General features: G+C 42.8%; 1 protein-coding gene across 2 annotated transcripts in view; it reads left to right on the top strand.

Moving 5' to 3' along the window:
* RAVER2 (ribonucleoprotein, PTB binding 2) overlaps positions 1-24,604 on the top strand; it is an 85,467-nt gene extending 60,863 nt beyond the window's left edge. The window contains exons 10-15 of one of the 2 annotated variants that reach the window (XM_029617549.1): positions 814-925; positions 3,958-4,100; positions 10,844-10,927; positions 11,623-11,679; positions 11,758-11,883; positions 23,969-24,604. In XM_029617549.1, coding sequence (XP_029473409.1) covers positions 814-925; positions 3,958-4,100; positions 10,844-10,927; positions 11,623-11,679; positions 11,758-11,883; positions 23,969-24,112 — 666 coding nt within the window. In that variant the 3' untranslated portion in view covers positions 24,113-24,604. Of the gene's footprint in view, positions 1-813; positions 926-3,954; positions 4,101-10,843; positions 10,928-11,622; positions 11,680-11,757; positions 11,884-23,968 lie in introns of both variants that reach the window. The other variant, XM_029617548.1, reaches the window with a different exon arrangement.
* The last annotated feature ends 2,649 nt before the right edge of the window (positions 24,605-27,253 follow it).

The following is a 27,253-nucleotide window of genomic DNA, read 5'->3' as shown; positions in this document are numbered from 1 at the left end:
CACCCGTGAGAAGCTGGGCCTTTCTTTTTTTTTGAATCATGTGGGCTGTGTATGTCTTGGTTGTCTGTATTGCTGCGTGTATATTTATATGCACACTCCTTGTTTAATGCTTTGATCCTGCCCTATTATCCCCTTGTTTATATCTGTTCATAACAGGCAGGTGGAATCACGAGGATTTTCTTGTTTTTTTCACACTTTCTGCTGTTATTCATATGCCATGTATTTTTATCTGTTATAGTTGTTTCATTGTTTTGCCATAGGGAAACTGGGTTCTTACTGTGCTGCACCACTTATACATAGTGGCATAATATCACTGGAAAATCGGTTTTCTCTGCCTTCATCTGCTGATAGAGGGGAGATTACCCATTTATGTGGACTGGACTGGTGTAGCAGGGCTAATAGTAAGAAAATTAACAGGTAAAAATGTCTCCTTATGCACATAAGCATGCTTTGGAAATTGGTATAACTTGCACGTGTATTTGCGCCATAAATTATGTGGTGTGTTTAAAAATGACTGCTGATGGGAGGTGACAGAAGCAGGAACTTCAAAGTGTAGAGATGAGGTAGAAAGTTAGTACCAAAGACTGCAGCAAGGTGCTGAGCTGTGAAATGGGTTAAAGATAGAAGAAAAAGAAAAGAGACTGATTTGGAAGTGGAAGTGAAGTATCAACTAAGAAGCACTGTTAAGTATACAGTCATCATTCCTGCACTTGTCCCAGCAACTATCTGGATAGTTGCTGGGATAGTTGTTAAAAGGTAACTTTTAAATAGCAGCAAGAAGGGAACTAGTAATTGTGGTGATTGTTTCTGCAGGCCCTACCAAGTAACCAGACATCACTATTGGGAGAGCCCCCCAGAGATTTCCGGCTTAGTACCAATCCATACTTGAACCTAGCCAGTGTGCTGCCTGGTGTTTGTCTTCCAGGTAAGCAACAGATCTACAGATATTTATCCCCCAGTAAGCAATTTGTGAGCATGCCATGATCTTTCCACAGCAGTGAGGTGGAAGCAGTGATGCTGCCTTCTTATTTATTTAATTTTATTTAATTCTTTTATATACCGACCTTCATGACAGGTGTCATATCAAATCGGTTTACATGTAACAAGGGGGTAAACATTCTTATCAACCATTTAACAGTAAAATATTCAGAGGAAGTAATAAAGTTACATATAACAAGGAGATCGAACTTGGGAAAAGAAGAAAGAGAAGGACAGAGGGATAACCATTGTGATAAAAGGGTATCGCTAAGTAAGTTGTCCAGTAGGCAGAATAAGAATAAGAATCTTATGGCAGAATTCAGCTTTGCAGTGAGTAGGAGGGGAACGTACCGTATTTTTCGCGCCATAAGGTGCACTTTTTTGTGCGTCTTATGGAGCAAATATAAAAAAACTCCAAAAAACTAACTAACTACAACTCCCCACCCTCCTGACCCCCCGCCCCTCCCCAGACCTGCCAAAAGTCCCTGTGGTCCAGCAGGGGTCCGGGAGCAATCTCCTGCACGTGGGCCGTCTGCTGCCAGTAATCAAAATGGCGCCGATGGCCTTTTGCCCTTACTATGTCACAGGGGCTACCAGTGCCATCCCTTGCTCCTACCATGTGACAGGGGCCGACCAATGGCATTGGATGGGGGCAAATGGGGGGGGAGAAACAGGTACAGAAGGCAGTGGCAAATCTCTGCAATATTCTGCCAAGCAAAAGGTCACAATTACCATGATGGGGCTGTGATCACTCAACATGCAGAACAGAAAGAGGATAGAACAATCAAACAATAAAATCTGATCAGGATTTGCTAACCAAGAAAGGCCATCTTCATGAAAATCCCAGCTTCCCATGGGGTATCTTGGGAGAGGCTGGGAAGAGAGAGATGTGTATTGCATAGCTGTTATAGTTCCTGGAGCTACCTAAGGAAAGTTGCCAGGATAGCAGCTAGAGCAATGGTTCCAACCGTGGGTCCTCCAGAAGTGTTGCAAGAAAGTTTAGCTAGGGAGAAAATGAGTGGGTTGCTTCTACCTGTGATTAGTTTGAGTTGTTACCACAGGCCGTGAGAGTGAGATCTATTATAGCCCCAAAATCTTCACCCCACATTGCTGTGGATCAGCTGTTCACACCTATTAGAAACCTCAAACCACACTGCCATGTGTTTAGCAGAGCTGGGGAAGAAGGGGACCGATTGCAACCCTCGGGAACCATACACTCCCCTGCTACACTTTTGGAGGATGTGTTGCAGCTTTCGGAATCTTTGCAGCCTCTGCTGCACCCTGAGGAAAGCAGAGGGAAACTGGGCTATCACAGTGGTGAGAAACATTTCCCACTACTGCCATGTGCTCTTCCACTGGCCTGACAGAGAGAGGAGAAGAAAGTGAATAAAATGGCTCAATGGAAGAAAAGAGGAGATGGGACTGGGGTTGGCAGTATGAGAGGAAAAGACAGAAGAGAAGGAGTGAAAGAAGAAATGGAGGAGACAGGACTCGATGATTGACCTGGTTAATGAGTGTGAAAGTGGAAGGCAGCCTATCAGGGGAGATAAGGAGAGAACCGCCAGGAATCCTGCTGGACAGAGGTAGAGAGAAAGGGATAAGGACAACCACAGTCCAGGAGGGAAGAAAGGAAAGACGAGGATGAGTCAACAGCCAGGTGGGTTTATATGACATTAAATATAAAATGTATTTAGGGGGACACACAGACAGACAAGGAGTCGTCTTCCCTTTGAAATGCAGGCTATTGTTCTGCTTTTTCTAAAATCTAACCGGGTCATTCATCAAAATGCATTATGGCGTTATTGTTCATAACCCATATGGCGTGAATGCAAATTTTTGGGAGGGGCGAGATTTAGTTAAACGAAGGGTGCCATCACATGGTTTTAACGACGGAAATAACTACACCTTTTTTTCCTGGTGTTAGGCTGTGCGATATGCCTGAAATGGCCATAACTCAATTCACAATAAATTTTTGGAATTGCATTTTGGCCATTTCTGGGCCGAGAAGGGGAGGACTGGAGTGGAGTGAGAGAGAGCTGGCCTCTGGGGAGGGCCTCACTGTGTGCACCTATCTCTGGTAAGCTAGGGTGAGATAACATAGTACAAAATGTCATCTTTGTGAGACTTTCCTCACTCCAAATGACATCAAATCTTCACCAAGGTGTACTGTGCTGTTCGTACGTCTCACTCTACATGCGAAACTGGCCCCAAACCACCACTAACACCTCACCTCGACCTATTAGATGACCCACCTTTAGAGAGAGAAATACTTATGTCTCTCTCCCTCTCTCTCTCACTCTCTCATATCTTTTCGGGTTTTTTAAGGATTCAGTTGATAGTTTAGTAAATTCATTTGAGATCACTTTCTTTCATTGCATTTTTTTTCTTGTTCTTTAGGAGATATTAGCATTTTTTAAATCTAATTAGCTACTTTCATTTGAAATAGATCTGGGTACTACTGTTTTGACCATCATCAGAACCTCAAAATATAAATGAAGCACAAAAACCTGATGTGTGAACTGAGGGAAAGAGATTTACAATAGCAAGGTGTGGCTGTAATAAAAGGGATATACCTTTTTAAAATTAAAAGTTGATAAAAATTCTGCAAAATATAAGGCACAAATATATTGAAACAAAAGAGAAAGGAGATCTGAGATGAACAGCAGATAGAGAAGTAGTAAAACTCAGAACAAAGCAAGTTAATCTTTGGAGCAGTTTAGATGGTAGCTTAGCTGTAAGTGTATCCCATCTGCATCTTATCCCAGAGCTATGTGACTGTGTCTTGAGCATTGCTGTTCAAGTTAAGGAGGAAACAGCAGCTCCTCCAGCTGGTCTCTTTATCAGTTATTAAAAACAACTAAAATAGTCTCTTTGGAATGTAAGAATGGAAACATGAATATTTGTTATTGGCTACATTTAAATGTAATCTGCACTTCTAATGTAAATGAAAACCCTCAACTTTGCTTTACTTACCAGCAGGCCCCCCTAAAGCTGCTTATGCTCAGCAGCAGACTGGAGTTTTAGGCAGCACGTTGGAAACTGCAGTCTCGCAGGGATCCTCATCACAGCCTGCGCTGGAAAACTATTTTAACTATTGTCAGCAATATGGAGACTACACACAGGTATAGTACGCTGGTTTAGCCGTTCCCTGCAGGTGCACTGCGTAGTATTTTCACTTCTAGAAAACTGCATAAAATCCATGCAAGTTATTTTATGCAGAGGTGGAAAAATTCCAAGCTCCTAAAATGTGGTACCTGATGCTTGCCAGCATAGCCTGGGACAACCTCCAGAGAGACAGAGGGCAGGGGAAAAGTTAGAGATGTTGGACTGAGATATGAGGAAGAAGAGGCTGGAGGGAGGGCAGAGCAGAAAAAGTTCAAAAACAAGTCACAGACATCCCCCACCCCAATAACCCAACAAAATAAAATAGATAAAACCCAAAAGGGAAAGGAAGAGATTTTTTTTCCTCTTTCCTAAAAAGTCAGGCACTTGTTTTTTTTTTTACATCTCTGATTTTGTGCATTTTTTTTTAGCCAAGACCAGTTTTGCTCAATTGACATAACAAACCCATGGGCAAATTTTTATTTAGATTAAGAAGAGGTTTTCGTCATGAGTGCTTTAGTGAGGCCCTTCAGTGCAGCTGATTTGAGAAGCTGGCTAGATTAAAATGCTGCATGTAAGCATGCACTGCTAATACTCTTAGAAAGAGAGAGTTAAATTGTTCTTTTGTGTAAGATCACTTACAGCTTTGCTGGTGGCTGTGCGCGTCCCTGCAGAACCTGGGCTTCCATGTAAATTCAGCAGGAGATTGAAGAGCAACTAGGTTCTAAAATTACTGAGAAAATAATTAAAGTACACTTATTTTCTCTAGGTTGGCTCAATGGCTAATAGTATCAAGCTGTCAAGCAGGACATTTGAGTTTCAGAGTGACTTTGCATTGCTGGTGTCAGATTGTGGCTCAGTGGCAAGCTTAATCTGCTTTTATGTGGGAGATTAGAGATTGGTAATGACTTGAGATTTCCTGTGTTGTAGAGCAACTGAGGCTATAAGTATTCCGGAGGGGCTTTCCATCTTGGGTGTACTACTTTTAAACAATCTTAAAGTGGCTTCTGAGAGGTGTTACCAGGACACTCTGCCTCTGTAGGTGTTTCTAGAAAAGTTCTTGATGTTATTTCTGTGGGGAATGAGGAGTATCATGGAAACGCTGTTTTAGCTGGTGGCTCTGCTTCCTACTTGCCTGTTCTTCATATGCAACCTTTTTTCACTATAGCCCTTCTGGAAATGGCATATGTGTGGTGATTCATAGCACACAGGACATGTATGGGTGGCAGTGTTAGTAGGGAGCGGGCAAAGTTAGAGCAGTGGATTGCTTGCTTGAAAAAATAAATTCCCCTTTTGGAAGGTGCATAGTGTACAGGAAGTTCTCGACTTAAGGTGTTTCGAGTTAGAGCAATTCAAAGTCACTACATTTATTAATTGACACTCATTATTTAACTTCGACACTTGCTTTGACTTTAAGATGTCCGAACATCTCATGGGAGGCCCATGTTGGTGTGCCGATGACCATGAGATCCGGCAAGAAGAGTGTCAGGGACGTCCTCTCCTCAGAAAAATGTCAGTGCAATGATGTGTAGGCATGCTTTGGCACTTTCTTCAAATATAAAAGAATTGTAAAACTTTAAAATGTGCCTGTCCTTTTTACAATACTATATAATTAGTAAATTCTGAGTTATTTTGGAGAAATAAGAATATTGGACTTTCTATTTTCTGCAAAGTAAAGTACCATTCCCCTGCTGGTACAATCTGAGCCTATTTGATTTCAGCTGTGAATGCTGAGGTGCCTTGAAGTACCCTTGTTACCAGTTTTGTGTCAGGAATCAGCTATAAAGGCGGTGGTAATGCTAAAATATGCAATTGGACTTGCAAATGAAATCAAATAATTCTTGGAATGGAGGAGTAGTCTAGGGGTTAGAGCAGTGGGCGCAAACCAGGGAAACCAGGATTCAAATCCCATTGCCACTCCTGTGATCTTGGGCAAGTCACTTTATCCTCTATTGCCTCACTTACACATTTTAAGATTGTGATATCTCTGGAGACAGGGAAATACCAAAAGTACCTGCATATAATCTTTGAAGTGCCTGAAAAGCAGAATAAATAAAATCACCCAAATAATCTAATATACAAATACTGGAAATTACAGCACTAATCAGATTATATGGATACTGTTTGCATTCACTAGGGATCTTTAGAGATAGGATATGCAAACAGAAAGCAAAACTCTGCTAATTATTTTTCTTGCAGTCAATACATTAGGATTTACTAGCAGTGGGCCAAACTGCTGCTTGTAGATCAGAGGACGGAGGAGGTCAGGTGACAGTTTGCACCCATCTCACTTCATTATGATAATGATGGCACCTACTCTGAAGTTTCTCGGTCTTGTTTCATCTCGTATCTTTTCAGCAGCATAACTGGAACAGTCGTAAGTGATGTCATCCCTGTCAATCATGGGTCACGTTGTCTGCACCCTGGACAGTGTTACTAGAGCTTTCATAGTAACAGAGAAACATAGTAAATGATGGCTGAAAGAGAGCCAAGTGATCCATTCAGTCTGCCTGGTAAATTGCTTAGGGTAATAACTGCTGCCTTATGCAAGTTAGAAATGTAACACTTAATGTTAACACAGGTTACCCCCTGGTCTTCATTTCTATCCTCTAGTCTTTAGGGGATCCGCAGTGGGTACCCCATGCTCTTTTGATTTCCACTACTGTTCTTGTCTTTTCGCCTTCTTCTGGGAGAGCATTCCATGCATCTACCACCCTTTCCATGAAGAAATATTTCCTGATGTTGGTGCTGAGTCATCTCACTTGGATTGTCTTATTGTGACATTTTGTTCTACAATTTCCTTTTCATTGGAAAAGGTTTGATTTTTGCATATCGATATCTTTCAGGTATTTAAAAGTTTGTACCTATAGGATTTTTTGCCTATGTGCATTACTTTGCCCTTGTCCACATTAAATTGCATCTGCTATTTAGATGCCTGTCTCCTAATCTCAGAAGGTCCTTCTGCAGGTCCTCACAGTCTGCTGCTGTTTTAACAAAGACAAGTTTGTGTCATTCGCAAATTTGGTTACTTTACTCGCTGTTCCGTTTTCCAGATCATTTATGAATATGCTAAATAGTCCATGCTCCTAGGGAGCTCCGGTAATGACCTTTCTTCATTTGGAAAATTGACCATTTTGTCCTACCCTCTGTTTCCTGTCTTTTTTTTCTAGCTATCAGTCCACAACAGGGCGCTGCTCCCAGTTTCCTGAGGAGTCTCTCCTGAGGGACTTTATCAAATACAAATACACTATAATGAACTGGCTCACCTTTATCTGTACATTTATTTATCTATTCAAAAAAAAAAAAAAATCAAGTAAATTGGTAAGGCAAAACCATGTTGACTCTCCCTAATTAAACCATATCTGTCTGTGTGTTTCATAATTTTGTTCTACCATTTTGCCTTGCACTGGTCTATAGTTTCCTGGACCAGCCCTGGGACCCTTTTTAAAACTGGCCTCAGCCTCACCGAGACCGCCCGGGGAGTGTTGGGCGCATCCCTGGGCAGAGGCACTGGAGGACCCGTGGGTAGCAAGGGACCAGAGGGTCCAGGCACCGGCACAGAGGACCCCAGTGGTGCAGCAGGCACCAATGGGCCCTCGTCCCCGAAAGAGTCCCCAACGAGGACTAGCTAGGATGCCCCACGCTTTGGTACCCTCCGGGTCACCAAGGGATCACAGGGTGCCGGCAACAGCTTCGTCTGGAGGACACCGAGGAGGACATTGAGCCCATCCAACAATTGTTCCAACCCGGGCACTAACGATGTTAGCAACTCTCCAGTCTTCAGGTATTTTGGCTGTTTTAAATGATAGGTTGCAAATTACTAAAAACAGGTCTGCAATTTCATATTTGAGTTCCTTCAGAACTCTGTGGTGAATACAGTCTGGTCTCAGTGATTTGTTATTCTTTAGTCTGTCAATCTGATTTATTATATCCTCCAGTTTCATAGTGATTTTGTTTAGTTGCTCAGAGTCATTACCATCAACGAATGTTTCTGGTGTAGATGTGACTCCAGCATCCTCATCAGTAAAGACAGAGGCGAAATTTCTAAGTATATAAAAATAAATAGGATCAGAAAAAAAAATAAAATCACAAAAATCTACTTTATTCTCCCAGGACAAACAGGATGGTAGTCCTCACAAGTGGGTGACATCATCAGATGGAGCCCGGCATGCCACTATCCACACATCATGCGGGCTCTCTCTTCAGTCTCTTCTTTTCCGCGGAGCTGTCGTCTCGCAGTGATGGAGCTTATGCTCTTTTTTTGCGGGAAACGTTCCATGAAGTGTTCTTTTGCATCCTTTTTTCCTGCGCTGGGTCTCTCTCCGATTCCCTGGTTATGTTCTCATTGGTCAATGAACTTTTTCCTCTCCTTCGCTATCCGCTGGTCTTTGAAACTTTGCGGTCTTCTGTGCAACTCATAGTGACATCAGGCTTCCATCAGTGCCCCCAGTCCCCCCCCGGACTATGCCCTTAACATATCTACATGAAGTGTGCATCCTGTGCCTGGGGGCATTACACTATGATTGAGGCTGCAACCTGTGTGCTCAGATGACCTCAAAAGGCCACCACGCCAGGCTGGACAAGATGGAGAAGGTCTTCGGATCAGGTAAGTCCGATCCTTCCACTCTCTGGCATCGATGCCATTGATGCCCAAAGACCGTGGGGAGCCGTTTGTCCTCGATCCCTCGGTGGCCACTCCTCCCCCGGGGCTTTCGGATGAGAAGGGCATCAGGGAACGGCCTGTGTCAGTCTCCTCCAAGTTGCGGACTTCAGGATCTTCGTCCTCAGTGCCGAAGAAAGACCGGGCTGAGCACCATGGGAAGTCTCGGAAGCACTTTCACCGGTGTCCATCCTCGCATGGTGCAAGTCTTGGGCCGGCCGCAGCACTTACCGCCTTGCCTCTGAAGCGACCCCGGCGAGAGGAGGCCCTATCCTCCTTCGAGTCCGGTGACGTGAGGCTGTCCACACAGATTCCAGTGTCAGGCGCAGACCCTCCTCAGCATCCTGAGAAAGGACTGGCCTTGCCTCTCCCCTCTCAGACTGCCCTTTCATTGGAGGCTTTCGAGGTGGAGCTTGAGTGTTGAGTGTGCTTGGCGGTGGAATGCGCCTTGCGCGACAGGGAGCCGGTGCTGGTGCTGCCTCTGTTTCAGGTGATGCCTTCTTAGCTGACTAACCAAATTAATTTGTATACATTTGTGGCTCGCTTTGGAGAGTTATAGTCCCTTCATTGATTGGGTCAGTGAAAAAATTAATCTTCTATATTTTTTTTATTTTGCTTTGACTTTGTGTTTAACTCTTTGCATGCCGCAAATGTTTAGATCTAGTCCAGGCCGGCAGCTCAGTGATAATTATAGTTCTTTGCCATGCAGAGAACCAAGATGTAAAGCCGATTCCAAATTGCAGTTTTCCTCTTTTCCATCCTTTCCTTGCTTGTTTAAATAGTATGATGTAATGGTGTATGTTTTTATTGTAAGCCACCTCGATCTTCTTATGTAGAGAGCCAGGATATGAACATTTTTAAATAAATAAACCTGGTTTTGATTCCTGAGTCAGGTCCTCTGTTTGCCAAGTAGGCAGAAGGCAGAGGTAGCATTCATAGGCCCTGGGGGAGAGGAAGTCCCAGTCGTTGCGCAGCAGTGACACTTCGAGGTCTATTTTTTTTAAAATCCCCGAATGCCTGGCTAGGTTTTAGGTACATTTTCAGCCACTATGTAGCCAGCTAAGTTGTGGCTGAAACTTTTCTTAGGATTAACTTAACCAGCTAGCTTTTAGTTGGTAAAATCAGCGCGCAGGGAGTTTTGCATATAGATTGAGTGGTTAGATCCTTTAAAAAAATGGCCTGATCAAGCCTTCCCGGCATTCCTGACGTTGATTCAGAAACCCTCCTTCCCAGTACCTCTAAGGCCTAGACCTGCAATCTCCCTTTCTCCTTTTCAGCAGCCCTGAGGCACCCACAAACTCTCCCACATGGAGGGAGAAAGGGGGAGAGCAGCTGTATACTCAGGCAGAAAGGGTTGTGAGTGCCTCAGGGGAGCCAGTAGGACAAGAGATTGTGGGTCCAGGCGGCACCTGGGAGGGTGATTGTGGGTCTGGGTGGGAGGGTTGGGACTGCTTCAGAGGGGGAGATTGTGGGGCAGGGTTTCAGCTTTTATGCTGCTTGTTGAAAATTGGCACAGTCCTCACCCTATCCCAAGACTACCCACATTTTGAATGGATAAATGTAGCCACTCAGCAAGGGTGAATTTGCAAAGCCTTTAATTTAACTAAGTCTTTACTTAGCTGGCTAGATTTGAGGCCCACAGTTGCCAGATTCTGAAGAAAGCCCTGCTGCATGGCCTCCAGCCAATGAGTGGACTAAGTGAGCTGGCAGGAGCCCAAAAGAAGCCAGTTCTGATTGATCTGGACCTTAAAGAAACAGGAGGAACCCGCTAGGCTAACCCCCCCCCCCCCCCCCCAAATGTTTAGTCCAATGAAAAGGTATTGCAGTTGCAAACTTATTTGTTAATTTTTATTTGTCCATATCAGTAGGAAACTGTGTGCTCCACAGCATTGTTGCTGCTTTTTGTCTCTGTATTTGTTCAAGCTGGAGGTGTATTAAGCTTTGCCACATTCTGTTTTGTCATATATTAGAGCTGAGCTTTCTGATCTGTATATATCATACTAGATGCCAAACTGTTTTGTTTTTTTTTACACTAATGCAAAACTGGTATAAAGAAACATGTGTTTGACAAATATTTTAAAGAGAAATTGCTTTAAATTCTAGGAAGCAGTTCAGCAGTGGTATGCACATTACAATCAGGTATACAGTACTACTCAAGCTGGAAAACAAGAGGATGGGGGCTCTGAGGTAGGAAGCAGAATGGTCATCTTTCACTTATAGCTCTTAGGCTATTTACTTTGAAAGAAAATGTCGGTACTAAGTATATTCATGGCACAGGGATTCAGAATAAATGCAGTAGTAGTACTTGCCTTGTATACAATTTAGAAGTTTCTGTAACTTTTGTGTCCCTGGCATTTCTCAAATAACTTCCTCATGAGCTGTAGGCAAATCAGGTTCATATACTTTATCTCGTTGCTGCAAGAATTGTGCTGTAAAGTCATGCACTGTGCTCTAGTCTGCATCTGGAATCATTTGTTTGGCCCTGAGCTGCTCCAGGCTGCTCCAGGCCTGCGCACAGTGGGAGCCAGCACAAGGGAGCAAGGACGCTTTTTTTTTTTTTTTTTAATTTATTAATTTGAAAGATCCCAGGCATGGCTCAGTGGAAGCAGGACTGCTCTGCTCTTCATTTGCTAATAACTTTCATATTCTTTGCCTGTCCCGACTTGCAGCTAATCTCTCATTCAGTACTGCTTTATTATACTGTATCCATTTCAGTGGACCAGAAATACCAGAGCACATTAGCATTTTGGAGGGACTTTGTATAGCTCCTTTGTAAATAACAGATAGTAACTACAAGAGTGCATGAGGAATTTCTTTTTTCAACCCTGTAATATAAAAATGTTTTGCAGTAGAATTTCTAATTGTCTTTTCCCTTTAAATAGAAAATAGGCTTGGCAGAGATCTATCAACATCTCCCCACTGATGATTACTACAATCAAGTAAGAATCATTATTCAGAATGCAAAATTTGTTCTGTGTTTTAGAATTCTGCCTCACTGTAGCTGCTTCTGTATTTAGGGTTCTGCTGCTGCTTATGGAAACTACAATACTTATTTACATGTAATGCCATCATATTACACTGGTGCCCAGGGAGCACAGCAGCCAGCCAGTGCACAGTCCAGTCAACAGAATCCTCTAAATAAAGTAAGAAATAATAAACATTGTTTTGGCTATTTGTCTAAAGCTGAATATTGAAACACTTGTTATGTCTTAGTCTGCAGCTAGCTCACTTGGCATATACATTTAATTGCTAAAATTGCTAGCAAGTGTGGAGGCAACCAAAATCATTGTTCAGCATTTCATGAGCAAATTTTGAACATTCATGATTTATTTTGTCCTTCAGCTGTATGAAATAGTATATTAGGCAGATCTAAAATACTGTAGAACTATGTTGTAGTGTAAAATCTTGTTTGCAGCTGATACCTTTTGAAGCCCAAATGTGTACACATGAATGTAGAATGGTGACATTGACACGTATTTTATCAGGCTACACATTTTAGTTTTAAACTTTGTAAAAGAGACAGGTTTCTATTATTTGACCAGTGCTTTTCAATATGTTTATAAAAGTTCTGGAAGGGGATACAGTGATTGAGGTGATCAAATTTGCAGGTGACGCAAAATTATTCAGAGGAGTTAAATCACATGCGGATTGTGATAAATTGCAGGAGGACTTTTCGAGATTGGAAGATTGGGCATCCAAATGGCAGATGAAATTTAATGTGGACAAGTGCAAGGTGATGCATATAGGGAAAAATAACCCTTGCTGTAGTTACACGATGTTAGGTTCCATATTAGGAGTTACCACCCAGGAAAAAGATCTAGGCATCATACTGGATAATATGTTTGAAATTGTTGCAGCAGTCAAAAAAAAGCAAACAGAATGTTAGGAATTACAATATTAGGAAGAGAATGGTAAATGGAGTATGTCATAATTCCTATGTATCGCTCCATGATGAGACTGAACCTAGAGTACTGTGTGCAATTCTGGTCGCCGCATCTCAAAAAAGATATAGTTGCACTGGAGAAGGTACAGAGAAGGGCAACCAAAATGATAACGGGGATGGAATGTCTCTCCTATCAGGAAAGACCAAGGAGGTTAGGACTGTTCAGCTTGGAGAAGAGATGGCTGAGGGTAGATATGATAGAGCTGTATAGAATCATGAGATGACTAAAATGGGTTAATGAGAATCGGTTATTTACTCTTTCAGATATTAGAAGGACTGGGAGGCACTCCATGAAGTTAGCAAGTAGCACATTTAAAACAAATCTGAGAAAATTCTTTTTCACTCAACGCACAATTAAGCTCTGGAATTTGTTGCTGGAAGATGTGGTTAGGGCAGTTAATATAGCTGGGTTTAAAAAAAAGGTTTGAATAAGTTCCTGGAGGGGAAGTCCATAAACTGCTATTAATCAAGTTGACTTAGGAAATAACTACTGCTATTACCAGCATCAGTAGCAAGGGTTCTACTTAGTGTTTGAGTACTTGCCAGGTACTTGTAACCTGGATTGGCCACTGTTGGAAACAATGCTGCGCTTGATAGACCCTCGGTCTGACTCAGTATGGCAACTTCTTATGTTCTTATAAACAATTTTCCTACCATCACACCAGACCGGTGCAGATGTGCATAGGTTTTGGCCCCCCCACCAGAAAGGAAACAGAGAAGAAAAGCTTTTCTAACATCAGCTTTTATAGGGAGCTATACCCTGTAAAGACTGACACACTTCAGGAATTCTCTGTCTCCAGAATTTGTCCACAAAGACTTCAGCTGGAAGTTTTCATGGACAAATTTGCTCCCAGGAAAGTTTTGGTCTCTGAAGCCAGTCTTCCTGGTTTTTTTTATGGTGAAGTGTGTGTGTGGTGGTAGCGGGGGGGAGGGGGGGGTGTGAGTGGCCTTTTTTGGTGTGGGGGACTGAAAACCAGTGGTCCTGGTTCTCTCTTACCCCCCCTCTTGTCCTCCTTACTCCCTTCTTCCTGGGCTATTGTTGGAAGAAATTGCAGGTCAGACAAGAAGTGGTAACCAAGTGGTGGACCCCTTTCTGTGAGGGAAATAGCCTTGCTCCTTTGTCTTGCTGTGTGTGATAAAGTTTAAAAAAAGAAGCAGCAGTAAGAGTGAGGTTTTTTTTCTCTATCTGCAGCTGCCTTGTCCTTTGCCCGGGGGAGATTGGCGTGGGAGGGAGAAGGGGAAATGGGATGGTTTGAAGTTCACAACACTATTTTTTTCTGCTGTAACATGGCTGCTCCTGTAGGAGCTGGTGCAGGAGTGCTATAGTGGCAGGTCTATGCCACATCTGTGCTGAAGGAGGGGATTGTCATTCGGAGGACCCCCTCCTTCAGGGAGCTTAAAAGATTTACTGGCTCTGCAGACAAATTGGGTAATGCACCCAAAGCAGGGTCTTCTGGGAGGGACCTGGTAATGGCAGGAACAGTAGCCAGGATCGATTCCAGTGCTGGGAGCAAGGAGGCTGCCTCCAAGCCTCCTATTCTGTCTTTCACAGAGGAGGGGAGATGCAGCGGAGCCTTTGTCAGGGGATTGTATGGCTTAGGCCAGGGCTTCCCAACCTGTTCTGGGAACCCCAAAGCCAGTTTGTGCATGAGATAAATTTGCATATACTAAGTCTTTTATCTCATGCATATTCATTGTAGATATCCTGGAAATCCAGGGCAGGTTTGGAAAGCCCTGGCTTTGGTGGCTTCTGCTCCTTCCTCTCCAGACTTTGTGGTGCTTACGTACAAGTATGGTAGTTTTAATTAAGCAGCATACCATTCGGTTAAACCTAGTACAGGTTTAGCTGCTTCCTTTGGAATCTCTAATGGCCCAGAGAGAGGCACATTAGAGATTCCGACCCTGACTTGAAAGTGTCCTCTGTAGTTTTGGGGGCAGGGTTGCTGAGCGAGCACATTACTGGTGAAGTCCGTGAACTGGAGGGGGATTGCCTCTGGAAGAGGAGATTCCTGCTGCAGAGGGAGATGATCCATGTGTGCTTTCTCTATTTAAGAGAGAGACCTTGCCTGCTAGCACCATTCAGGCAGTGGCAAAACTGGGATTAGCAGAAGAGCATGTAGAGCTGACCGAGGAAGGAGAGGATCCAATTTTGGAAAGTCTGAGGTTCAGTTAAGGTTTTCCCTTTTCATAGGGTGGTGAAAGACTGGGAGGTCCATATTCAAAAGCATTTAGCTGGCTAATTTATCCCCCTCTCCCAACTTATGTTACCCCCAATTTTGAACCTAGCAACCATTTATTCAGTTTTCTGCTTGTTACTTTGACTGTTCTATGTTCTTTGTAAAGGCCATGCCTACCTATACCGTGGTTTTAAGTTGTCTGTAAACCGACACGATGTGCAAACGGTTGTCGGTATATAAAACCTTTTAAATAAATAAATAAAATAAAATAAATCAGACGTTTGCCACCTAAATTAATATTTGGGCACCTATCTGGTTAAATTCTAGCCGGCTACATTAGGGGCATTTCGGGGGCATAACTGGGAGTTGTTGTTAGTTGGCTAAGTTAACCAGCTAACTCTGATGTTCAGAGTTAGCCAGATGACTTAGCCGGCTAAGTCTTCTCAAGCCAGAGAACTGTCCTTAAGAGAGCCAGTGTGATTGCACTATTGAATATACCTTGTCTGAATATGGACCTCTTGGTTTCTGCGGAGTGAGCTTGAAATTGGTCAGAGCTGTGACCACGCTTTACCCCCCTCACTTATGCGGTAGTGGAACAGTTAAAGTTACCTAGAGTGGATGCCTTGGTCTCTGTGGTCACAAAGAAAACCACAACCCTAGTGGAGTGGAAAAGTGCCCTGAAGGTAGGGTTGGAAATACCTGCATTGGTTCTGGAGCCAAGAAAGACCCTCAGCTCCTGCTCCAGTTTCTTCAGGTACTTCTGCACCAAATCTGGCTGCTTTTACCATGCTCCAGCTCTGGAGCCACTAGAGAAAAATGTAAAAAAACTAAAGAAAAGTATGGTAATCAGCTTAATAACATTCTCTAGCTGATGGTACTGGATAATAAATATGCCAAGATAATTATGCATTTGAATGAGTAAAGATGATACTTAGCTGTTTATTAAATCTGAATTTTTATTTGTATATCTAACAAGTCAGCAATTGTGGCCTAATGAATAGGGCAGGGAAAATGATATATTTGGCACAGAAACTACATTTGTGTAATATTAGTTGCATTTTAAAACAAATTTCCTAACCAAAGATTTGTTTTCATTTTTTTGTCCCTCGTTAAACTGCCTTTTCCAGTATCCTGAAGGATAGGTTAGGGTTTATCAAAATGATTTTCGCACGGTTTGCAGAACTTAGTCTTGTTCTGTGATCAGTGATTAGGTCTTTCTCTCTCTTCAGAGAAGAGTCTCTCGCTTTCTACAGATACTACTGGCACACAAAAGAAACAGTGAGACAGTAGTGCCAATAAAGGCAGTGAATCTTTGTGTGTTTTCCAGAAAGCTAAAAGAGAGGAATCAAGAGGCTTCCCTCTTCTTTACTCCGTACCCTTTCACCTCCTTGTGCAAAGGAGAAGAGAAACTTTCCATTCTGTTATCTTCAAGATTGCTAGCAGAGAGGTCGGAGATTGTTGCAGATGTACCTACTTTCTGGGCTGGAACTGGCATTGGGTTATTTTCACTAGGTGCACAAAGAGCAACAGATAAACCAAAAAAAAAAAGGTTTCAGATCAAGGGCAAGCCACTCCAGAATAGCTCTTTTCCTGGTGGCATTTTTTAACTCAATCAGGTAAATACAAAAAGTATATTTCCCTCTGAAACCAAAGCAGTACAAAACATAAACAGAGGTCTAATATGTGGTCTAAGTTGTTTATACACAACTATTCAAAAAATTATTACAATCCACATTTATTACATATCAACATTCAAAGTACAAAATAGAGAATCAGTACAAAATACCTGAGGTGCACCCCAAACAATAAAACATTGTATATTATATAATACACCCTCACATTATAAAAATCCACCACACATTATCAACCATACCATCAAACCCTCACATAGATACATACACTTGTTAAAACAATACCATAAATCTATAAACCACAGGTCTTTTATAATGTATTACAGTATCCTTCTTATATTTTAACCCACTAATCTTTTCCTATTAACTTTACTCACTTATTTGCCCATTGTCCTCCTATCTAATTTTCCTACAAGGTCCCTTGTTTCACCCTCTAATGGGAACTGTTCATAACAACTAATGTACGCTGTAAATCCAACAAAGTATCCGCGATAACTCAGAGGGACAACTCACAACGTTGATTCTCCAAACATAAATTCTTCAATGGAGTATGCTGGAAATGTGAATCCAGTGAACCAATAAATCCATCTCTTTTCCATTATTGTATTCGAATTTCAAGACAACCGCTTCATGATAACTCAGTATCTGTCATATCCCATAAGATTTTAAACTAATTCATATGGATATTCCTCATTTGGGTATGAAAAATCATCAATATATTCAAAATTACCGCCAAAGCACTTCTGCAAATCACCACACCAATAGATTAAACAGTGCACCTCATTACTCTAGACGCTTTAAACACTGCATCGCTCTCCAAACCGAGATAAAAAAATGGCCGCCGTTAAACCAAATAACACTGACTCGTGTCCCCAACATAAACACTCTGGTCAACTGTACTTCAAGCTTCTCCTTTGGCAGAACATCCCCCTTATGCCACCATGCAGGCAATTTACACTTAGTTGCAACTATTATAAGCAATATCAAATGCCTCATTTTCTCACTCATCTCCCAATTCCATGGTTATCAACAGCAGTTTAGGATTTTTCTCCACCTAATATCCCATGATATTTACTAGGTAGATAACCATGTCCTCCAGTACCTTCCCACTTTAGGATATTCCCACCAAAGATGAAAAACATCACCTTTCCCTCTACAACCCTGCCAACAAAGGTCTGAGACGGAAGGAAATATTTAATTTGATTTAACTGGAGTTAGTACCATCTGCAGAGAATCTTGTAACCATTTGAAGATACTAAGCTCTTTCTCCATTAACTGAAAACATAGATCCCATGCATCCTCTTCTAACCACCATCACCCCTAATCTTTCTCCCAAATTGCTATATGATAGGTTTAGATCCCAATTCTCCCAACAACAAAGCATATATTTTGGAGATTGCCTTGGAGACCCCATCCACTTTATCACAGAAAGACTCAAATAATGATTTATTCTGTTGTAGAGACCCTGCTACCCCTCTGGAATGGATAAATGATACCACTTGCATATAAGTGAACCTATCACTCTCCTTTAAAGCATATATATGACCTAGCATCTCAAAGAACAGCATGCCTTTTCCATCCCAAAATTGCCCTCACCTCTCCAGACCCATATCTATCCATCCTGCTGCCACACATTTTAGAATTCCCTGAATTCTCTTTATACAAAAAAGTAATGCTTGTCCCCACCGATAATTTTCTAAGTTTAATCCATATTGCTAAAGTCACTTTGGTGCAGGGAGATGCCCCTCTGAGGCCCTCCACCAAGCTCCCTTGCATCCACAAACCCCAGCCAAATCCCATTCCAATACTATTCAAAGTTTGTTTATTCACACAGTGCCACTCCAGCACTGCTCGCAACTATGCTGCAACATAGTCGTTACCCAATCTAGGTACTCCCAATCCTCCCAGTATTTAAGGTGATATAGGACCTTTCTTGCCACCCTAGGTGGCCTTTTCCTCCAGATGAATGCAAAGATTTTCCTCTCCCACCCTCTAATGATCCTCATCAGGGGCATATATGGGAAGAGTCTGAAAAACATAACATCTAGGCAATACATTCATTTTAATAGTGTATCCTTCCCAACCAAGATAACTGTAATCTCTCCCACCTTTCTAGATCTCTCTATATCGCTGATATTAATGGACTATAATTTATAGCAAATAAATTGTTCAAATTCAAACATATATGCACTTCGAGGTATTTCATACTGTCCGTAGCCCACCTAAAAGGCAATTGTTTCTCCTAGGACAAGCAAGATGATAGTCCTCACACGTGTGACATCATCAGATGGAGCCCGACGCGGAAAATCTCTGTCACCGTTTCTATAAACTTTGGCTGGCACACTGAGCCACTATCCCTGCGTCCACGTGGGGATCCTCTTCAGTCCTTTCTTTTCTGCGGAGCTGGAGCTTGTGCTCTTTGGTTGGAAAATTTGTGTTTTCTTCGCAAAATCTTTCTCTCTTTTTTTTTTTTTTTTGCATAAATTTTCCTGTGCTTGGGTCTCTCTTCAGTCCCTTTGGGGGTCTTCTCGGTCGGTGAGTGCTTTTTGCTTCTCTCATATCTGCCAGTCGTTGCGCCCTTGTGGTCTCTGTGCACCTCATGGCTGCCTTGGGCTTTTGCTGTTGCCTGCAGTGCCCCCGGACTATGTCTGTAATAGATCCACACGAAGTGTGAATCCTGTGCCTGAGGGCAGCAATGATGTCTGTGGCTGTGATTTGTATGCCCAAATGACCCTGAAGGGTCGTTGGACCAGGCTGGACAAAATGGAGAAAGTGTTTAGCTCAGGCAAATCCGAGCCCTCAACTCCAGTGGCAGCACCCTCGACGCTTAGGAACCGAGGGGAACTGATTAACCTTGGTCACCACCCCTCCCCTGAAGCTGTCTGAGCAGGAGGGCTCCGGGGATTGACAGGTCTCAGTGTCCTCGAAGTCCCGGACTTCCGAATCATCTTCTTCATCCTCTGTGCCGGAGAAAGACCGGGCCAAGCACTGTGGAAGATCCTGTAAACATTGGCACCGAACCCCGTCTGCGCATGGGACCGGGCATGTGAGGACCATGACATTTGTCACCCTGCCACCTAAGCAGCCTCGACACGAGGAGGCCCCATCCTCCTTCAATGTCTGTGGTCCGGGGCTGTCCACATCGATTCTGGTGCTGGACATCGACCCTCCTCGGGGTGCTGAGGAGAAGTTGAGCCCAACTCTCCCCTCTCATCAGAAGCCTTCAAGGGGGAATTGGAGCATTGGGTGTGCCTGGTGGTGGATTGCGCCCCCACCACAGATACCGGTGTCTTCCCCGATTCTGTGCCTTCACTGTCTTCGAGGATGGCACCTGCGCCAATGCCAACTGCAGTGACTGGGCTGGAACCTTTGCTGGATCGCCTCAATGATGTCCTCGGTATCCTCCCAACACAGTTGATGCCAGCACTTTGTGATCCCTCGGTGATCCCTAGACATCTGAGTTGGTTCTCATGGGGTACTCCAGGAGATAAAGGGCTGTCTGGCCCATCTGCCCCTCAAGGTCCCTCGGCACCACGCCCGGCTCTTCCAGGGCCAGGGCCCAGCCCTCAGGGATCTGTGGATTCCCCCAGGCCTCTCAGTGCCTGCACCTAAGGCCATGCCCGGGGCTCCCCGCCCCTCCTCTCTGGGTGGTCAGAAGAGCCCAAGGGCTCCAGAAACCCCTGAGGCCAGGATGCCTCAGACGCCTCATTGGTGGACTCCGAAGACTGTCCGTTGGATCCTTCCCCTTTTATACAAGACCCAGTATAGTCGCAACCTCTGGATACAAGTTCAGGAGGTGGCGTACGGTGTGGCGCAGCAGTCCCAGGAGCCCTTCATGATGCTCGTCCAACAGGCCTTGAATGTGGTAAGCACAAGGTGCATGCTACCTATGATGTCTTTGAGATGGCAGGGCATGTAGCAGTGGCAGGTGTTTCTGCCCATCATCTAGCCTGGCTTCGGGCCTCGGACTTTCGTCCTGAGATTCTGAACCAGCTGGCGGACTTGCCTTGCACTGGAGATAATCTTTTTGGTGACAAGGTCAAGGAAGCGGTCGCACAGTTAAAGGACCACCATGAGACCTTCCAGCACTTGTCTGCTGGAGCCTCAAGCTCACCAGCCTCTTCCAAATGGTCACTCCATCCAGCACAGAGGAGACCTTTCTATAAACCTAGGAAGTACTTCCTGCTGGCCCCCGCTCTAGACCACAGTAGGTGTACACCAGGGGCAGATCCTGCCAGCAGCGGGGCCCATGCCTGCAGTCAGCCCCCCAAGCCAGTCCCGCTACGGGATTTTGACTGGCGGCAAGGGGGCGTGTGCCAGTCACCTCCTCCAGTGTTAGGGGACCTGGGTCGGAGGTTGGCTCTGCTTTTTCGCAGACCGGCAGCCAGCCATGATGTCAGATTGATGGGTCCTGTCCGTCATCAGGCGGGGTTATGGGCTGAATCTCGTGGAAACTCCACCAGATTTTTCCCCCGAGCCCACAGTGGAGTCCCGTCTTGTATCCAGAGCTGCTTCAAGAGGAGCTCTTAGCCCTTCTGCAAGGCGGTGGAACCAGTTCCTCAGGAGCAGCAGGGTCGGGGGGTGGGGTGTTTACTCCTGTTACTTTCTGATTCCAAAGAAAACAGGAGGCCTTCGTCCCATTCTGGATTTGCGAGCCTTGAACAGATTCCTAAAAAAGGATACCATCTTGAACTTTTCCTTGGGCACCATAATTCCCCTGTATACCTCCTCCTTGAACATCACACACAGAATTTCCACCCTTAAGGACTCCACTGTGCATTTAGAATCCTGTTGGACTCTATGCTATCCTTAACATAAGCACCACTCCCCACCAAGTTGATCCACCTTATCACTGCAATGTAATTTAGACCTTAGTATAGCACTGTCCTATCAGGTCTCTGAGATGCCAATTGTGTGCCTCTTCATTCAGTGCTATACATGTTAGATTTCTGACATTAGCATACAGACATTTAAAAGTGTGTTTTGTTTTTTTTGTTGGTATTAACAATCTGCTTATCACTTGACAGGGGTATTATGGAATCTTTTAACTCTGGTTCTTTACTTAGAGGTTTATGAGCTACTATTGCTTATGTTGGGATCTCTTTATCGGGATGCCCTAACACTTCTGTTATTTTAGTATTGTTGAAGATACTTCCCTCTGAACCATGTGCTACTGAGCAACTGTCTACTTTCCCTCATATTCTAGTTTAAAAACTGCACTCTCTCCTTTTTTGAAGGTTAGTACCAGCAGCCTGGTTCATCCGTGGGTAAGGTGGAACCCATCCTCTCAGAATAAGCTCCCTCTTCCCCAAAATGTTGCCCAGTTCCTAAGAAACCTAAAGCCCTCTTCCCTGCACCAGTCTCATCCATGCATTGAGACACTGGAGCTCTGCCTGCCTCTAGGGTCATGTGCGTGGAACAGGGAGCATTTCAGAGAATGCTATCTTGAAGGTTCTGGATTTCAACTTTCTATCTAACATCCTAAATTTGGCTTCCAGAGCCTCCCTCCCACACATTCCTGTGTTGTTGATTCCCTCATGTATGACAGCCAGCTCCGCCCCAGCCCTATCTAAAATCTTATGTATGTGACGCATGAGGTCCTTCACCTTCACATCAGGCATCAAGTTACCAAGTGATCCTCATGTCCAGCTGTCTACATTCCTACTAATTGAATCGTCAGCTATGATGATTGACTTAACCCTTCCCTCCTGGGCACTAACCCTTAGAGCAGAGCTTTCCAAACTTTTCATGTTGGTGACACACTTTTTAGACAAACATAATTTCGGGACACAGTAATTCAGTCTACTAGTAAACCAGAGGTTAAAGGTTAAACGAACGAAACATATTTCGACAATTTATGTATGTTTCCTTAAATATATACATAAATAAAATGTTTCACGACACAACCTATCTCATGAAAACCTTAAATCTATATTAAAAATATATATTCCAAGATTCATGTTATTGTTATAATTTATGAGAAACAATAATAAAACAAATTGTCTGTCCCCCACACACTCATCTCTCTCCTCCCCCCAGCACATGTCTGGCCCCCACACACACTCATCTCTCTCCCCCCAGCACATGTCTGGCCCCCCACACTCATGTACCTCGTCTTTTTGATTGTTGCCAGTTAAGTGCTTCACTCCCTTCCATGATCACCAGACACTGCTGCTTGCAGTCAGTACTCCTCATGGCCAGGCCTCATCGGCAGCAGCAGCCAATGCAAGGATGGCTGGGCTCGTTCCACCCACCAAGCCCCCCAAAAAAACGCGATTGACAGCAAAAATCACCCAATAATAAGCAACCCATAAACTGAAAAAAAAAAGTGAATCTCTAGAAAAAAAAAAGCTCAAACTCGCATCAGAGTTGACCGGGCTTGCGCGACACACCTGCACACTGCAGGCGACACACTAACGTGTCCCGACACACAGTTTGGAAAGCTCTGCCTTAGAGATTCATCCTTGGTGTGAGAGAATACATCACCTGAAGAGCAGGTCCTTGCTACAGGATCACTTCCTGCTATACCAGGGTAATGCCCTCCGACCAGGTGACTTTGTTTCTCCAAAGCAGCACAGGGGCCACTGGACTGGAATTGGGACTTGGCTATTAAGTCTTTGAAGGTCTTCTCCATAGACCTCTCTTGTCTGCCTCTGCTCCTGCAGATCTGCCCCTCTAGCCTCTAGAGATCAGACTCTTTCTTTGAAAGCCAGAAGCATTTTGCACAGACACACACTATACAGTCTCTTACCAATTTAGATAATCATACATGTGGCACTCCATCTCACTGCTGGACTGCTGTCAGCATCTTAATATTGTTGTGTTCCTAGTTAATTTATGTTGGTCTTGGATTCGGGATGTATAAATCAGTCTCTTTTTTTTTATTTATGTGATGTATTTGGAAATGGGGATAACTTATCTAATTGCATGTTCTAAGAAGACAACTTTGGACAAGCAATTCTGGGCAGCCTGACCTGGTAGGGTTGAGTTGACTTTAAGAAAGTGCTTCTGCAGGGCAACCTTCAGCTTGGGATTCCCCAAACATAATGGCTAATTCATTCCTGGTTGTTGATGGAGAAAGCAAGTTTTCTTACCTGTAAATAGGGTTCCTGTAGACAGCAGGATTAATTAGTCACATTTGATACCCATCTGTCTCACTGGACAATGGACTACCTCATTAAAGCTTAAGCTCTGGAAGAGACTGAGTAGCTCAGGGAGGCAGTGTGTACAGGTGGGTTCTAATGCATGCTGAGTAAATTGTTTACTGAGCTCTGAGAGCTGGGTCTGTGCCAGTGTTGGCTGATTACCTCACCCATGTGTATTGGCTTAATTCATCCTGTTTACAGGTAAGTAATAACTTACTAATATCTCAATCAGCAGAATAGATGTCAGAAGCTGTGCAGCTTTAAAAAAAAACAACAACAACCTGGTGAGATTTTCAAAACTGTGCACTTTTTTTTTGTTTTGTTTGTTTTAGACACCCTGGAGGACTGAAAAGCGAGGATCTTCATATCTTCTGCCTTCCCCGGAAACAAACGCTGTGGATCATGGCAGCCAAAATTCTCAGGATGCTGGAGAACATTACACAGATTCCTCTTTTAAAAGGAAACGGGTTTATTGAGATCTAATCAACATATCCGGTTTGCAAGTTCATGTTTTTGTACTACTGTTGTTTACTTCTGCCTTAGTTAGAAGACACAATTCATCTTTCAACAAGGCAAAAAAATGATGTATCAGACAAGACTTGCCAAATGGGGGGAAAAAATATATATATATGTAGCAATAAAAAGGACTTGGATCTTTTCTATAATTGTAGATGCTTTGTTATATATCATAAGAAAGGAAATCCCTTGCAATGATCAGCAGACTTGCGCATACAAGACATTTTGTACTTTTTTTTTTTTTGTAAATACATAAAGCAATAAACATGGTGGTTGTACTTATTACTGCATTTTCTGTTCCATAGAGAAATGTAAGATTCTGTCCAAAGTCCAGAGGCATTTCTCAGTTTGGACACTTTTGTAAATTCCATGACCATTTTGTCCTTCCTATTATACAATTATATTTGACTAAAACTTGTAAAACATATACTTAAAATACAAAATCAACATTCTGCCTTTGGCTATCAATTTGAGGTTCACCTCATTTTCTTGGAAAGAACATGCAAACAGTGCTTATTACCTGATGCTTTTCCATTGATACTAATTACATTTAAAAAACAATGCAAGTACAATAAAATGTCAGTAGAAAAACAAGACACACTGAACAAACAAGATACTATGCAGGCCTAAGAGCTGAAATGACTCATGAACCAAGGACACGTTGGTGGAGCAAATCTCGCTTTCTAGCCAGAGAAAGACCATCTTATTTCACTGCAGACTGGAGGGTAAACACCATGCTGTTTCATCCTGTAAGCTAGCTGTATCAAGAAAACAGGTGTTGTTAGACATTAAAAAGAATAAACCAAAAACACTATTCAGAAGTCAAACGGTATATTTTCTGTACAGTTATTTTCCACTGGCAAAGGTGCTGTTATACCATCACGGTTCTTCCTTTCAGGAGAAAAATAGGCTTTTCCTTGTGGAAATACATCGCGTAAGAGAGAAACAGTTCTGGCTTTTGAATGCTTCTCTTCCTACAGTGTTGGAGTAATGTTTACTATCGATTTTTAGCCAGTGTCTTAAGTAGAACTGTGATCCCCTGCTCTCTGGATAGCTGCACTACGTTCATATTTGCACAAGAGATTTAATGTTTGTGGCCTTCTTCTGCCTTATTTTCCCCCGGTATCATCTTTTGCTCGTGTGATTCCTTTGGCTGTTCAGAGTGCCTTAGGAATAGTTTGAAAGAAAACCAATTTCCCTTTTATTGTAATCCAGAGTGCAAAATGTTTTAGCAGTAGCTAGCTCAGCTTCACAGGAAAAATACAAATCCCCTAGAGCTGTATAGATTATGATGCATTATTTTTGGTTAAAGTTGATGCTGGGATTTTGCAGATTTTTTTTTTTTTTAAATACCAAGTCCTCAGTTGACAGGTGGTGGTGGGGGGGAGGTTGAGAGACTGAAATAAACCAATTGATGAACATTGGCCTATGCGGCCTAGTTGTACTGATCAGCAGTGCTTATACTGCAGTATATTTTCACATTACTGCAGCTGTCACTTAGGAGCTGATTACTAAAATGCATTGGCTGTTAATGAAATGCAGAAGAGGCAACATCTCCCCAGGGTATATTTAAGCCTTTGAGGCTAATGTGACTGTGTATGCATGGTTTAATGTGCATACTTTTCACTGGGCTACTAGGTAATGAGCTATTTTGCACAGTTCTTCATCCCATTACCTTAGCATAGATTTTGCATTAACACGTCTTAACTGCATGCATCACCATTAATATACATGGGTTCCAGTGTGCCCAAGTCTTAATACCATCTGAAACACTAATATGTATGGAATGTCAATTGAGTTAAAACATTCACAGGAGCTAGATTTTCAGTACTACTGTTAGAAATGTGAATAATAATAAAAAAAAAAAGTAAATCCAATATATACAAAATTTAAAATTTTTTAAAATACAATTATAAAATAAGAGCTTCATGGCTGATGGAGAGAGGGGACAGTATAATCTCTTTTGAAGCAAAAGGCTGTAAATTTACTGTATCTGACAGTTACTAACAAAAGTGAAATACTTTTGATTGTTTAAAGTTTCTAAAATGTATTCTACTGTACTGAATGTTTTCATCCTTAAATACTTGTAAATTTTATTTATTTTAAAACATTTATTACCTGCATTATTCTTCACTAAGAGGGTTACTTATGGTATTGTTTTTATAAGCATTTTATACAGTCTCTTGTTTTTCACAGTTTTGTAAAAGGAACTTTGGTGGAGGTTACAATTGTAAGTCATACAATAGCACAATTGATCTTGTTTTCACTCATTAGAAGCCCTTGATAGCAAATGCAAAAGTTGCCTCGGCTGAAATGTTTCTTCCACATCTGTATTATACCAGTTTCTGTTGTTATATGCCTATGGGAGAAAAAATAACTTTTTTTGTTTAAACAGTTGCAGGCTGGTAAATAGCAGCAGCCAAGTGTTTCCTGTCCTGGGTTCATCAGGGCAATCTACAGCACTGGAACTGCTACTGGAGAGATCTAGCTGTGCTGCAGGCTCCTTGGTAGTCTTTGTGGCAACATAAGTTTATTTTGAACAAACCCGATTTCACCTGCTAAGGATGTTTATTCTGATAACAATTATATCTCAAATTGATGATATTCTGCTTTTAAGAGGTACAGTGTTCAATGACGCCAGATGCATCTTTTACACAAATATCTTCCTACTTCATGCAGCATTAGAACAGCTAATTTGCTAATGCACAGGATAGTGAATAACAGGCACAGTATTAGCAGTTCTGAAGTTGATTGTGAAACTACTATAAACATACAGTACTGTAGCAGTTACAAATTAAATACATTTTCAGTTTTTAAAATTCTTAATTTACGGCATTAATAATGTTTTCTTAAACAAAAAAAAAACAAACACATCTCAAACCTCATCTCAAAATCCAGTAATGTAATGGGGAATACAAGCGAGCTTCCAGAAAGTGCTTTGCTTTTATACGGGCTGATGCAGTAAAGTGCGCTCAGGCTGAGCACACTGTTAGCCCCTGTTTGGCAGTGCGTTTTCAACGTGCTATTTTTACTCCTTATTCACATTGTACTTATACCCATTTTACTTTTAGAAATTAACGCCTGCCAAAGGCAGGCGCTAA

This window comes from Rhinatrema bivittatum, chromosome 10, assembly GCF_901001135.1.
Source record: "Rhinatrema bivittatum chromosome 10, aRhiBiv1.1, whole genome shotgun sequence".
NCBI classification, from domain to species: Eukaryota; Metazoa; Chordata; class Amphibia; order Gymnophiona; family Rhinatrematidae; genus Rhinatrema; species Rhinatrema bivittatum.
The sequence above is the reverse complement of the archived record's forward strand: the minus strand, read 5'-3'. Positions and strand labels throughout refer to the sequence as shown.